This window comes from Coenobita brevimanus, chromosome 21, assembly GCF_032717465.1.
Source record: "Coenobita brevimanus isolate Jiangsu-jjx chromosome 21, ASM3271746v2, whole genome shotgun sequence".
NCBI lineage: Eukaryota > Metazoa > Arthropoda > Malacostraca > Decapoda > Coenobitidae > Coenobita > Coenobita brevimanus.
In genome coordinates, this window is record NC_136974.1 from 17,544,374 (window position 1) to 17,558,674 (window position 14,301).

A 14,301-nucleotide genomic window follows, 5' to 3' on the forward strand; every position below is an offset into this window, starting at 1 on the left:
CACTCACTCGATGTAGTGCTCCTCTTTTTTGTTTCCTTCATTCTTTGCTCGTCCTTCTGGCTACGGGTGACTTTACACTCCATCTTCTGTCTTTCATTCCTTCATTCTTTCCTCTTCCTTCTGTCTGTGAGTGACTTTACACTGACAAGCCAAAAGGTTTCCTGTACACCAGGAAACCATTTACTACGCTGGGTGGTAACCATATAACCACATTTTGGCGCATGGTCGTTAAGTGAGTAAATACTGCGCTCCAATCGGATTGAGCAGGTGAGGGTTTATATCCAAGGGATGGTTGGGGTTTATTGCTCACCTAATGCCACTCAGGGATGAGTGAGGCTGGTCACTCTCATCTTAAATGTCAGGACCAACTTGCCTAGCCCCGAGCTCCTACGCTCCTCATGGGGCACTGTAGGACTGGGTGACGAATGAATGAAATGAAATATACATACCGGTATATACGGTATATATATATATATATCTTCATCCATAAATGTATATCTTCACATGTACATTTTGCCTGTGACTGGATATCACTCCTTGAGTTTAATATGACAAATGTTGGTTGTAAACTGATATTTCAAAATTCACGTGGTGGATGGTTCAATCACGGACGCGCTACAAAGTCGCTGGAATGTCTCTCAATTGTCTAGCAACAGTCCAGCGAGAAAGTAGCAGAAATGTCTAGCGACCGTCTCGCAACAGTCTCTAGACAATCCAGAGACAAAGTTGCCTTGTCTCCAGTGTGTCTCTGGACTGTCGCCCGTCTGTATCTGGATTGTCTCACAACAGTCGAGATACATAGTCGCTCGACTGTCGCTAGACTTTGTATCTCGGTGTGTACAAGGCTTTACAGTGAATGGAGAGAGACTGGAACTGGTGAGAATGTTCAAATACTGTACCTGGGTACAGTGATAGAAAAGAGGAAAATGTGCAAAAGAGCTAGAAGGTAGAGTGACACAAGGTAGGAAAGTAGCTGGGGTAATGAAAGCCTTGATAAGAAGCAGAGGCTAGAGTGTTGCAGCTGCACGAGACTTACATGAAGGAGTGTTAGTGCCAACTTTAACATATGGATGTGAGACTATGGTGTGGCTTGATAATGAAGAGTGATATCAGTGGAGATGGGATTGCCGAGGAATGTATGTGGAGTAAAGAGAGAGGACAGAATACGAAATTATGTGATTCGTGAAAGATGTGGAGTGAGGAAATCTGTGGACACCAGGATCGAAGAGAGTGTACTAAGATGGCATGGTCATGTGGAGAGAATGGATAACAAAAGAGTGGTGAAAAAAGGTATATCTAAGCAAATTTGCAGGAGGGAAGGGGCGAGGTAGGTCAAGGAGAAGGTGGATGGATATGGAGGACGAGTGTGTGAGGAAGAGAAGTATGGAAGTTGGTGAGGCTAAGGGACTGACAAGAGATCGAGCTGGCTAGATGAATATTGTGGGAAGTGCATGATCAGGGATTTGGCACCCTTTTTAACGTGACAGCATCCGGACTGACTCTATCGGATACGTTTATGTGAAGCTATAGAAAGTGGTGAATGTTTTTGACGTATCAGATAGTGCCAGGATTCCAAGGGCTTGAATGGTGATCGAATGGAAGTATGACCCACTGGATTGGGAATTTACTGTTGTCTGGACGTTGCTACTCCTCACCCTGCCCTAGGGTGGGAAAGGAGGTCCGGATGACGATGAAGAATAGTAAAGTTGAGTGCAAAAAGACTATTGTGCAAGATCTTAATTATGAAACAAAAGTGTACCTCACACACTTCAGTTAAAACACATTATGCTGGTATTATGCATTTACTTTAAATGACATTGAATACCAGTAATCTAGTATCCAGTTGTCCTTTCGCCACGTTGACTGTCACCCGGTTATCCTGTCACTCAGGTAACTGTCGCCAAGTTATCCAGTCGCCCAGTTGACAGTCGTCCAGTTGTCCTGTCGACCAGCTGATTGTCGGCCAGCTGCCACCGAACCCTCCTTCCCTATCTTTTCTCCTTTTATTCCCTCTCCCTCCCATTTCTTAACCCTGTTTTCTCTTTCCTCTTCTCTCATTTCTTCAGTATCCCTACTTCTTCCTTTATTCTTGCTCTCACCGCCCTCGTTTACGTCACTGTTTCTTTTCCTTCATCCATTTCCTCACACTTTTCCCCTCCCTCGTTGTTCGCTCACTCGACTCTCCCTACTCTCACTTCGTCCTTTCTAATTCTTTCTCTCTCTCTCTCTCTCTCTCTCTCTCTCTCTCTCTCTCAGCAGCAGCAGCAGCAGCAGCTGTTGAGGTCCACTGCAGGACCGGCCTATCCCTACCGAAGCAGGGACGATACAACCAACGTATCTCTACCCAGTGGCTTAGGCTGTCTGGTAGAGACGGTATGTAGGGTTAGAAGTGCTTATGAGTGTGAATGTAGTGTTGCAGTGGCTTTGGATGTTAGTGTAGTCTGTGAACCAAGTGTAATCGGCCCGCCTTAAGCCGAATGGGTGCAAGCATTGTACTATGCGACACTGGTTCAACCACAACACCCCTTATGTCCGCCAAAGCGGTCAGTGGCTCGGTGAACGCATGCCAAAGTTTTTACAACCCAGGCGGGAGGCGAACACACGTCCACCAGCGTGCGAGACGCACACTTTACCACTGTACCTCAAAGGCTCCATATATATATATATATATATATATATATATATATATATATATATATATATATATATATATCTTTTTCCACATCAACCTCTCTCTCTTTCTCTCTCTCTCTCTCTCTCTGATATTCCCTTCTCCCCACACCAATTTATCTGCCCTGGTCCCCTCTCCCTCGTCTCACCCATCCTGCTTTCTAAAATTCACCCTCCCCTCAGTGATATTTTTTTTTCTGTACCTTCTCTCTCTCTCTCTCTCTCTCTCTCTCTCTCTCTCTCTCTCTCTCTCTCTCTCTCTCTCTCTCTCTCTCAAAAGGAGGATGATAGACAGCAGGAGGACAATTTAAGCGTGCAGTCTACTGGGTTTATGTTTGAGATGAACCTGAGCAACAACAACAAGAATAGTAACAACAACAAAAGTTGCTACTACTACTGTCACTACTACTAGTACTACTATTACTGCTGCTACTACTACTACTGTAACTTTTTTTTATGTGCCCGACTCCATGGGCACAGGCCTCACAGCCTGCTCCCGAGGCCTAGTAGTCCTCCTACATATTCCTGAGTAGTGGCACAGCGCGTGTGTGTTCGTGTGTACATGCCTGAGAATTGATCGAACCACCAAGTTTCATCCTCTTTGCCGTATTATATTATTATGTGGTCATTGTATTATGCTGTGATATTGGCTAATAAATACTGTGTGATTGGGATAATGAGCTGTGCACTATGCTATTCATAAAGTCTGATTTATATAAAATAATTCTTTTATCTTGTAGCGTGAACCACGATACAGGTTGAGTTGTGGTTCAGAAACAGTGAGCAAGTTCACCCATAAATGGCGCGATGTTCCTGAACCACAACTCATCCTGTATCATGGTTCACGCTACAAGATAAGAGAAGAAATATTTTATATAAATCAGACTTTATAAATAGCATAGTGCACAGCTCATTATCCCAATCACACAGTATTTATTAGCCAATATCACAGCATAATACAATGATCACATAATAATATAATACGGCAAAGAGGATGAAACTTGATGATTCGATAAATTCTCGGGCATGTACACACGAACACACACACGTGCTGTTGCCACGTTAGCCATATCCCACAACTAGGTGGTCCAGGTGGAACTCTTGTTGCAGAAACCAAACCTCCACACTTTTCCCTTCGCTTCGCTGTTGCGAGATACTGTCGACCGCAAGGGAACATCGATTCAATGCGCGGGAAAGCCCTTCAGGGGAAGTAGCTTACCTGTGGTTGATGGGTCTGCTCATCTTGATAGCATGGGACTGATAATAACCACCATCACCACCGCCACTACAACCACTAGAACAACAACAAAAACAATAACAACAACAACAACAACTACTACTACTACTATTACTACTACTACTACTATTACTACTTCTGCTGCTACTACTACAACAATTACTGCTTACATACCTTTTTTCTTTTCTTCACACACCTCTTGTCCATATATTCCCATTTCCCTTCCTCTCCTCAGAGCCTCTACTTCATCATGGGACTGGAATGCAATACACCAACAAAAAAGATTTTCATGCTGGATGTGGCGTCTGTTAACTATGTATCTCCCTCTCCTTCTCTTATTCACCACTTTCTCTTCTCCCTTCTCTCTTTCGTCTGTCCTATCTCTCTTTCTTCTTTCCTCTCTCTCTTCTCTCACACCTTTCTCCTCCCCCACACCTCCCACTTCTTTTCCTCAGGGCATCATTAGGAGGATTAGCTTTAGAAGACTTACTTTTATCTCATCCTGTCCCTCCTTTTTACTCATCTTACCAGTTCTCCTGCACCTTTCCTCTCCGAGTTACCTCCTCTCTCTCACCCCTGTTACCGACTCTCGCACCTCCTTTGCCTCTCTACATGGCTCCTACTCCTCGGCTGTCCTGTAAGACAACATAGAGAGGATTAACATGTACTCCATTCATTTCTCTCATTCCTACGTTATTTTTTTTTTCTCTCTCTCACCGATTCCCTGTATCCTTTCCCTATTATTTTCTGATCTGTCAGCCCCTCGCCACGGATGATTCTCCTTTAAGCTGGAGTAAATAATTGGGATTAGGTTACTTTTCACAGACCTTCCTTGTTTATATCTTTTGTGGTCTACCTTTACGTCTGTCTTTATTCATTTCATTCCCTTCTCTCACTCATTTCCCTCCGTTCTTTCTCTCCTCTCCGACTCCCCAAAGCACGCACTTTTGCCTTTGCCTTGGAGTGGAACTTAGGAGAGATCAATATGAGGGGATCTATTCGTAACTTTTGTATTCCTCTCTCCCTCTCCCAGTTCTACCCTGTCCGACCATTTCTTTCATTTTCTCCCTTCTCCCACACCTTTCCAACACCAATCTCCCTCACCCCACAGCCTGGACTGTAACATACCTTCTGTTCTCCCACTATTCGTTCTTATCTTACGTTTTTTATTCTCCCATTTCTCTTTCTTTTCCAATCCCTTTTTACTTCACGTCTCTCACGCCTAGTTTCTCTCCTCACAGATCGTACTTCTCCTCCTCTGGCCTGGAGTACAACCTAGGGAGGATTAATATGGGTGGCTGTGACTTCTCTTGGCGGACCTACACGTACGCAGACACAGAGGGCGATGTTGAACTCGAAACGTTTGAACTACAGCCGGAGGACCTCGAGTATAAGGTGAGAGAGAGAGAGAGAGAGAGAGAGAGAGAGAGAGAGAGAGAGAGAGAGAGAGAGAGAATCACACGGTTACGTAGTTACATGAACTTACATAGACACACAGACTGCACAGATCTAAGAGGCGGTTTGGCTGTAACAGTAAAACAGTACTCAAGTTATAGAAATAGGAGAAAAGAAAAGCACAGCAGCAGGCTCTTCCCCCAACCCCCAGGCTTCAAGCTTTTGGCAGTACGGGAAAAAAGAGCGAGATATAGCACCTTGCTGGATTTAAAACATTGAAGGACATTTCATATGATAGGTAGAAAGTTGAATATGATAAAAGCTGGGCATACTGCCACTTATTAATTCTCGTTTTAATCTACTGCATGCGGCTTTTTATTTTCTTTTTATTTATAAAAAATGGAGGAAAGTTTAACTGTATCTAACTGCTATGTGTGTATGCGAAAAATCTGCTCACCTATGCATGTGCACTGAATACGTACATATATATATATATATATATATATATATATATATATATATATATATATATATATATATATATATATATATATATATATATATATATATATATCGCCCTGCATATAGCTACAGCTGATAAAAGCAGCGTTTTAGTAGTTATGAAGAAATGTGATTGCCATGAAGAAGTGATTGAACTGCTGCTTGACACCAACACCTACAGTGAACTAAAAAGTGATCATAACGAATAACAAAGAAAATTCCATAAAGAAGTCAAAATTTTGCTAAGAGGAAGTGATGACATGATAAAACAGTTCTCGGGGCAAAATCCACCTGCACCATATGCTTGGCTTAATTAAAACCCACAAGCCAAACAACCCCTTCAGCTCAATCACAACCTCCGTAGGCTGTACGACGTACAAGCTTTCAAAGTGGATTGTAACACTGTTGTCCCCTGTTGTAGGCACAGTCTCTGGTTCATTTGTACAAAACAATGACGATTTGTGAAGAAGTTAAAATCTTTTAATGTCATGTACCCCTACAAATTAGTCAGCTTTGATGTTTAATCATTATTCACAAATGTTCCTGTTGATGATGTTTTAACTTTCCTACAAGCATTCTGGGTAGTAACATTAATGGTATTCCTTCTGAAATATTATGAAACCAATTTGTGCATTGTAAATTCATCTTTTACCTTTGAAGGCAAATATTACACACAAAAAATTGGTATGCCTATGGATAATCCCCTCTCCACAGTTCTGTCAAACATTTACATGGGATATTTCGAGAAACATTTACTGACCTCCAGAATGGGGCAAAACATAGTTTGGCTTCGATACATTGATGATATCCTGTGCTTCCGACCTAACAGTCTTCCCATTGATGAAAATATGAAATTCGTTATTTCCATCGATAGAGTTCACTCCGGAGGTGGAAATGGATAATGAATTGCCTTTCTTGGATGCAAAGGTTATCAGCGACAATTCTGTTTTGAAGACTAAGGTATACAGAAAACCTACAAATATTGTCTTATGTGCATTATTATTCACACCATCACATTAATGTAAAAAGATCTGTGTTCATATCCATGTACTTGAAAGAATATAGAACTTCAGACCCAGAATTTTTAGATGAATCAAAAATGATTCACAGCAATAGAAAGCAACTAAAATATCCGCCAAGTATACTAACTCAGAGCCACAATACAGCCAAGAAACGATTCCTTGAAGGGCAGATTAATAAGACAGATCGCCGTAATATTCAAAGAACCCTTGTCTTCCCCTTCCATGAAAATTTTCTTGATGTTCACATACTGAAGAAACTTAATGAACAAGTAGTATTCAAATATGAGAACACAATAAAAAAAAAATCAAGAATAGCCCATCTAGTAATTCAAACGTTGTCTACAAAATTCCGTGTAAAAACTAACAACTTTTACACAGGACAATCTGGAATAGATTTGAAAACTAGGATCTCACAGCATAAATACAGTGTAAGAACAGCCCAAATGAGTAGTGGTTTATTTCAGCACAAAGCATTTTGTGATCACCATACTGACTGGGTTGGCTCATTGATTCTAGCAAAATCAAAAAGCTTTGATAAAAGAATGTAACAGAATCTTGCCTAACTTCTAGCACATTTGAAAAGACTGTAAACATGAGCTATGGTCCTTTTCCAATGTGATAAATTGTTAACTGAAATAATTTTAAAGCAGTGCCCCCCAGACTAACAACTGATTTTATCCTTGCTTTCTCCTGGTAGTACAGTCACACCTGTGTGAGACACACTTGGCATTAATCCTCTATGTTCTTAAATTAAGCCGCAGCTGTTACCCTCTTTTTTCAGGTGCATCCCTGAGAAAAAAAAGTCCGGTACCTATTGTTCTGTGTATCGCTCATTTTTAAATCAGGTTATCCTTTGTTCTGTATGCCAATCCCTGCTGCAGGTGTGCATAAGTTAAACCGTAGTATTTATCTCTTGTCAGGTGCATCTCTAAGGTAAAAAGCCAGGTATTTATTACTGTGTATCGTTCAATTTTAATTCAGGTCCTCCTTTGTTCTATGCGCCACTCCCTGCTGCGGGTGTGTATAAAATACCTTTACCCTTTACGTCTCTGTATCACTCAAAAGAAGTAATATATGAAAGTACTCACTGTCGCTACTTTCATTTCTCCTGTGGTTATTTTCCATGTGTGTGTCTACGGTGAAGGTTCTGACTTTATATATATATATATATATATATATATATATATATATATATATATATATATATATATATATATATATATATATATATATATATATATGGCCACACTTGATGCAACATACTTGGGTCAGGTTAGGTCAGGTCGAGTCAGATCATGGATTGTCACTCTACATTCTCCTCCACAGAGACAGAATATACTGTACACTCTCGTATGCATATACGTACATATGTATACAGTATGTGCACACATATAGATATGAATACACACTTACTTTCCTATTTATATAATACCCATCGCTTCAGTATGAACATCTAATGTCTTTTAATGTCTTCTTAAAACTATTTATGGTTCTGCATTCGATCACTTTCCTAGCATGTACCGAACATTTACAATGGAGAAGGTGAAGAAATTTTTGGTTGTATGTACAGTAGTCTTCCTTTCTTGCAGCTTCATGCCATTTCCTCGAGTTGTGGTCTCGGCAATGAATTTAAACTGATTGTTTGATTCGATAATACAAAAGCCGTTGAATATCTTATGACATTCATTTAGCAGACCCAATATTTTCCGTTTCCTAAAGGAGAATAAAATCAGTTCTTTAGCCTCTCGAGTTATGGGTCATTCCTCTGGGAAGGGAGAGAGAGAGAGAGAGAGAGAGAGAGAGAGAGAGAGAGAGAGAGAGAAATGACATGGTTGAAGGACCCTAAAGTTAGGATGTGATGGATACTCAGCCCAGCCATCCATCACCTCTCTTGTTTTTATCAGCTCCCCTCCTCGTCACTCTTCACCTCCCTGTTGTAAAAACTCCGCTTCACATTCCCCCTCTTCATTTCTTCTCCATCCGCTGGATTGTCTCTACTATGCCACTTTTCCCACACTTGTTTCCATTCATCTCTTCTCAACTCGCAGTGCTTTTCTTTTCCTACTAACATCTCCCCCTTTCTTCAAGATTCCTCTCTCCCCTCTCTCTCCTCATTCTCCACGGTCCCGCGCCTCCTCTTTTCTCCCCACTCTCCACCTTCCCTCTCCTCCCCTCCCCTCCCCATTCCCCACCATTCCCCTCCCCTTCATTCTCTATCATTTCGCTCCTCTCTTCCCCACCCATCCTCCCTTCCTCATTCGCTCTTTTTCCTTCCCTTTCCATTCTCAGGCAACCCTCTCTAAACCCATTTTCCATCATCCTTCTCCTCACCACTTTCATTGAAACTTGCCCTCTCCATGCACCACCATTCCCCCTCCTTATTCTCTGTCAGCCCTCCCCATCCCAACTTTCACTCCATTTTCATCATTGTTGTTTCCCCATTCCCCTTAGTTTCTCACAGCATTCTGTATCATCCCCACTACTGCGCCTTTCCCCATATTTCTCATCAGACATTCTTCCTCCATCCCAGCCCGTAGGTGTTTCACTTTCCACTCCCTTTCTCGTCCCTCATAACTTCTCTTTACGTTTTTCTCCACCTTGCCCACAATGAAGCGTTGCCTAAGAGGCGGCCACACGCCCATAAACCATCCTCTCCCCATCTCTCCTCATTACAACTTTTTTCACAGTCCCCCATAAAACTCACCATTATCTTTACGTGTCTCTTTCCCCCACCATTCTATTATTCTGGGTTCTTTCCTTACTACCAATATATCCATGTTTTTGCCCTCTCCTTTTCTTTTTGTTATTTGTCATTATCCCCATATTCTTCACATATTATCCCCACTTGCGTTCTTTTCCTCCAATATTTCACATATATTTTTCACATTCGTTTTTCATTTCCTCCAGCTTCATCACTCATCACTCATATTATACTTTCCATTTTCCCACAGTCCTTATTTTTTTCTTAATGTTTTAAGTTCTGTTTTAACTTGCAGTTCTTATTTATATTATGTTTGTATTGTAATTTTTTTCATTAACCCCTTCCCATAGCTGATAGCTAAACTTTTATCATTCCAATAACCAGTTAACATTGCATTCTTTGCAGCAGCATGCAGTATTAATAACAGACCCTGTTGCAGGTAGCAACAGTACTTAAGAACATTATGGTAGTCCTATTACCTTTACAGTTCAGTAACAGTTACTAGCAATGAGCCACTTGGAAAAATTTCTGCTTTGTGTTATTGATAAGCTAACGTACTGAATTATCCCTTCCAGATACTTGTATGGCATTAAACAGAAACTTTATCTAACGTAACTTTTTTTTCAGAAGTTTTCACAGTAACCCCCAAATTTCAATATGCCGCATAACATACCGCGCACAGCCTGCTCCGGTAGTTTCACATGATATTTTTTCAGTGACTGCTCTTTTGTTTGCACGATGTGCAAACTCCGCCATAACCTTGAGTAAATATTGACCAAAGTATCCTAACTGACACGTTGCCCAAAGTGACATTGACTTTGTCCCCCTTCCTGATGTTGAAAGTAATTAACCCCAGCCCGAACAGGACAATTTTCAATCAGTGCAAATCTTTGCAAATGTGGCAAAGGGAACGTCGCATCCTACCGGTTACTACTTACAATAAATTTTAGATATTAGCCGGTGCTGACGAAATGAGGCCTGACTGGTGAGGGACTCGGTCATCCGCGGACAGCCTGTGGAGATTTACGGCAGAGCACCAAGTAAATGAAAGCGATGTTGTATTCCAGGTGCAGGACTTGATATAACTGAGGCCGTAGAAGCAGTTTCGGAGGGTCAGCTCATGAAAGTCTCATCATCATCCACGTATGAACCAATGATGTAATGCCATCCTGGTCGGAAGAGCTCCTGGTCTAGTTCGCCCTTATGATCTAGAGATACAAGGAAAAGACTAAAAACATTCTTATTTCTGGTATTCTCCCAAGGATTGCTGCAAACAACGTCCTTCATAGCAAGGCCTTTAGCTTCAAAAATCATATCGTCACTTTGCTCACAGGAGGGTACCGAGTTCGTAGACACCTTGAATCACAATTATAAGCAACAGGTTCTGTTTGCACATGATGGTCTCCACTTAAACTCGATTGATTCTGCTCGTCTTGGTCGTCTCTGGGATGATGCAATGAAATTTACAACGATTTTGATGAAATATGTAGCACCCATAATACCGTAAACTTTTTGTGATTTTAATTAACCAGTTGCCAAATAGGGAATGGCCCTATCGTCACACACAGGATTGGATCTGTACACTAACTGAAAAGAAAGTTAATTGTATCAGCTCACATACTGTCCAGCACAAGGAGGTAGCTTATTATATCTGGCTTTGGCCACATCGAATAACTAGTAAATAATGTTATGGTAGGGAAAGACTTCAGTAATGGCGACCATCAGATCGTCACATTGAACATTAAATACTGTGATGACAGTGTCAGGGTTAGTCACAAGAAACTGCCTGACTACAACAGAGTAGATTTTCAAAAACTAAAGAAAGTAATTGGCTCTAGTGATTGGGATCCTATTGTTCAAACAGTAGATACTGGTGAAACTGGAAATTATTCATATATATATATATATATATATTCGGAAAAGCAGTGGCATTTTGTATTCCAATGCACAGCAGACAACCTGCCAAAATATTAAACCCAAATGATGGAATTCGGATGGGCATTAAGCATTGCCTTTCGGCCAAAAAAACTTCCACACAGAAATTCTGTTCTCACGGAAAATTAAAGTTACCAAAACAAATATAATGCTCTTTGTCGAAAAGCAAAAATATTAATAAAGCAAAGTAAGAAAAACTTTGAATCTCAAACTGTGTGCATCAGTAAATGAAATCCAAGAGAAATCTCCAGCTATATCAGAAACAAAAAGGTAACATCACCAACACTGGCCCACAAGTTACAGATAATGGAGAGCATATCAATGATGAAACGGAGATGACTAAGATTCTCAGCACTTTCTTTGCATTTGTTTTTACTGATGAAAATACAGGTTCCATTTCCGTAGTTTTCTTTGATATGAAGAGGGCGACATAAGCAGTGACATTACTGTTAGTAGGAATGATGTACGACATGCCATTGGTAAATTTAAAGCGAATAAAACACCTGGATCACATAAAATATCTCCACTCATTATGAAAGAAGCAGTGAATGAAATATCAAAACCATTAACTGAGATATTCAATAAATAACTCAGAGACAGTAAGGTGCTTCTTGAATGGAAACCAACAAATATAGCTCTGATATTCAAAGAAGGCAACAAATCCCAGCCAGAATATTATCGACCAATCAGTTTAACATCAGTAGTGGGCAAGTTATTGGAAACTATTAGCAAAGATAAGCTTATTAAGCACTTGGATCAATAATCTTATCAGATTTCACAACTTGGTTTTCGGAGTAATCTCTTTTGCCTTACAAATCTGTTGGATTTTTTTTTCTATGAAATATTCAATGAATATGATGAGACCAGATCCGTTGACAGTGTCTGTCTCGATTTTCAAAAACCATTTGATAAAGTTCCTCATAAGAGTCTACTCCAGAAACAGGAAGTGCATGGGTTCAGAGGCAATGTGCTCAGATGGATTGGTAATTGGCTTACAGGATGTAAACAGAGAGTCATAAAAAATGGTACGAATCGGCCTTGAAAGATGTTACTGGTGGTATGCCACAGGGTTCAGTATTGGTTCCATTTCTGTTTTTCTTTCTATTGCCAGACGCCTTAATCCGTAAGAGGTGACCACAAACAAATCTCCTCCATGTAGCTCTGTCCCCCGCCATATCATTGCCCTGCTTCCAGCTCACAACCCCCTCTCTCATATACCTCTCCACTCCATCCCTCCATCTCAACCTTGGCCTCCCTCTCCCTCTTCCCCCCTCCACCTCACTCACATACACTCTCCTCGTCAGTCTCTGTTTTTATCATACATATTTTATTTTTAACATACATAAATGATAACGATGAGGACTCATTTTGTAAAATATCCAAATTTCCTGATGGTATTAAAGTTTGAAACAGAGCAGACACATTTTACAGAGGCAGGCAATGCAGGATGTCCTCGATTGACTATTTAACTAGGCACAGACCTTGCATATAGATTTTAATATTACTAAATATAAAGTGCTAAACATTGGAAATTGAAATGGAAACGTCAGTTACACTATAGGCAATCTTCATCAAGAAAATGTCAGTCATGGAAAAAGACTTAGGAATTATAATAACACAAACAGTGTACGGAGGGTGTTCAGAAAGCCAGCAAATTAATCAGATACATTGGTAGAGCATTGGAATATAAATCTGAAAATATCATCCTCACCTCGTAGGGTATAATTCTCTAGTATGTCCACAATTAGTGCATTATGTCCAGTTCTGATTGCTATTACAAATAATACATAGAGAATCTTGAGAGAGTGCAGCAAAAGGGTGACCAAAATGATACCCAGACTGAGAAATAAACCATACAAAAGAGTGTTTATTAGAAGGCCTGAATGTCTTTAGCTAAACGCTGGTTATGAGGAGACTTAATGCATGTATTCAAAATATTCGAAGGAAACGATAACATGGCTATTGATAAATACTTAACTGCTGATCCCTCAAAAGGGCATAAAATAATCTGCAAACGATTCCAGTCACATGAAGCTAAGCATTTCATCTTCAATAAAGTTGTAAATATGTGGAACAAACTGCCTTCAAGCATGATAAACTGTTATACAGTACTGACCTTTAAAGGTTGCTTGGATAAGTATCTGTCTTCTAATTCCTGGCTTGGAATGTTTACTTCTGAAAATACATTTCCGTATATATTAACTTTTTTCTTTTTTCATAACCCAGATGATAAAACCTGTAGAACAAGATCGATATATATTGTTGACTTATTGTTACTTACGGTACCTTTCAGGTAGACCGTGTGGAATAAGATTTCTTTTTCCTCTTTCTTGTGAAATTTTCATGACAGTTTCCCTATGCTACATGGTGGTCCTTCTCACCATTTCCGGTCAATTTCGGTTGGAAGATTTGGTGGGGGGGGGGGGAAGTCTTCCTGTTTTTCTATCCTTGTCTTTAACTGATAGACTAGTTTTTGTTACTTATAACCTTCCCTATACCAGCCATGAAAGGACTAATAGGTCTGTTGCTGTTTGCTTTCCTTTGTACCGTTTTGTATTCTCTTTATTCTAGTTTCTGTTTTTCTTGCTTCTCTCCTTATGTTCAGTTTAATTGCTTAATACACAGCTCTTGCGAAGGTAGCGCAGTAGAAATATTTTGATCGTGTGTGTGTGTGTGTGTGTGTGTGTGTGTGTGTGTGTGTGTGTGTGTGTGTTAATAAACTAACTTTTTTATATATATTTTACTCAAACATTTGTTTTCTTCGTTTTTAACCAAACTTGGTGGAGTGGTTGGGTTTCAGCCGATGAGAAACTTTTTTTTTTCTTACAATAGACCAAAGT

At 40.3% G+C, this 14,301-nt stretch overlaps 1 protein-coding gene across 1 annotated transcript in view; it reads left to right on the forward strand.

Moving 5' to 3' along the window:
* Positions 1-14,301, forward strand: part of LOC145392111 (lysosomal acid glucosylceramidase-like) — a 224,023-nt gene that overhangs the window by 36,301 nt on the left and 173,421 nt on the right. Inside the window, exon 5 of the mRNA XM_080266565.1 lies at positions 5,149-5,302. Within this exon, the coding sequence (XP_080122691.1) occupies positions 5,149-5,302 (154 nt within the window). The remainder of the gene's footprint in view (positions 1-5,148; positions 5,303-14,301) is intronic.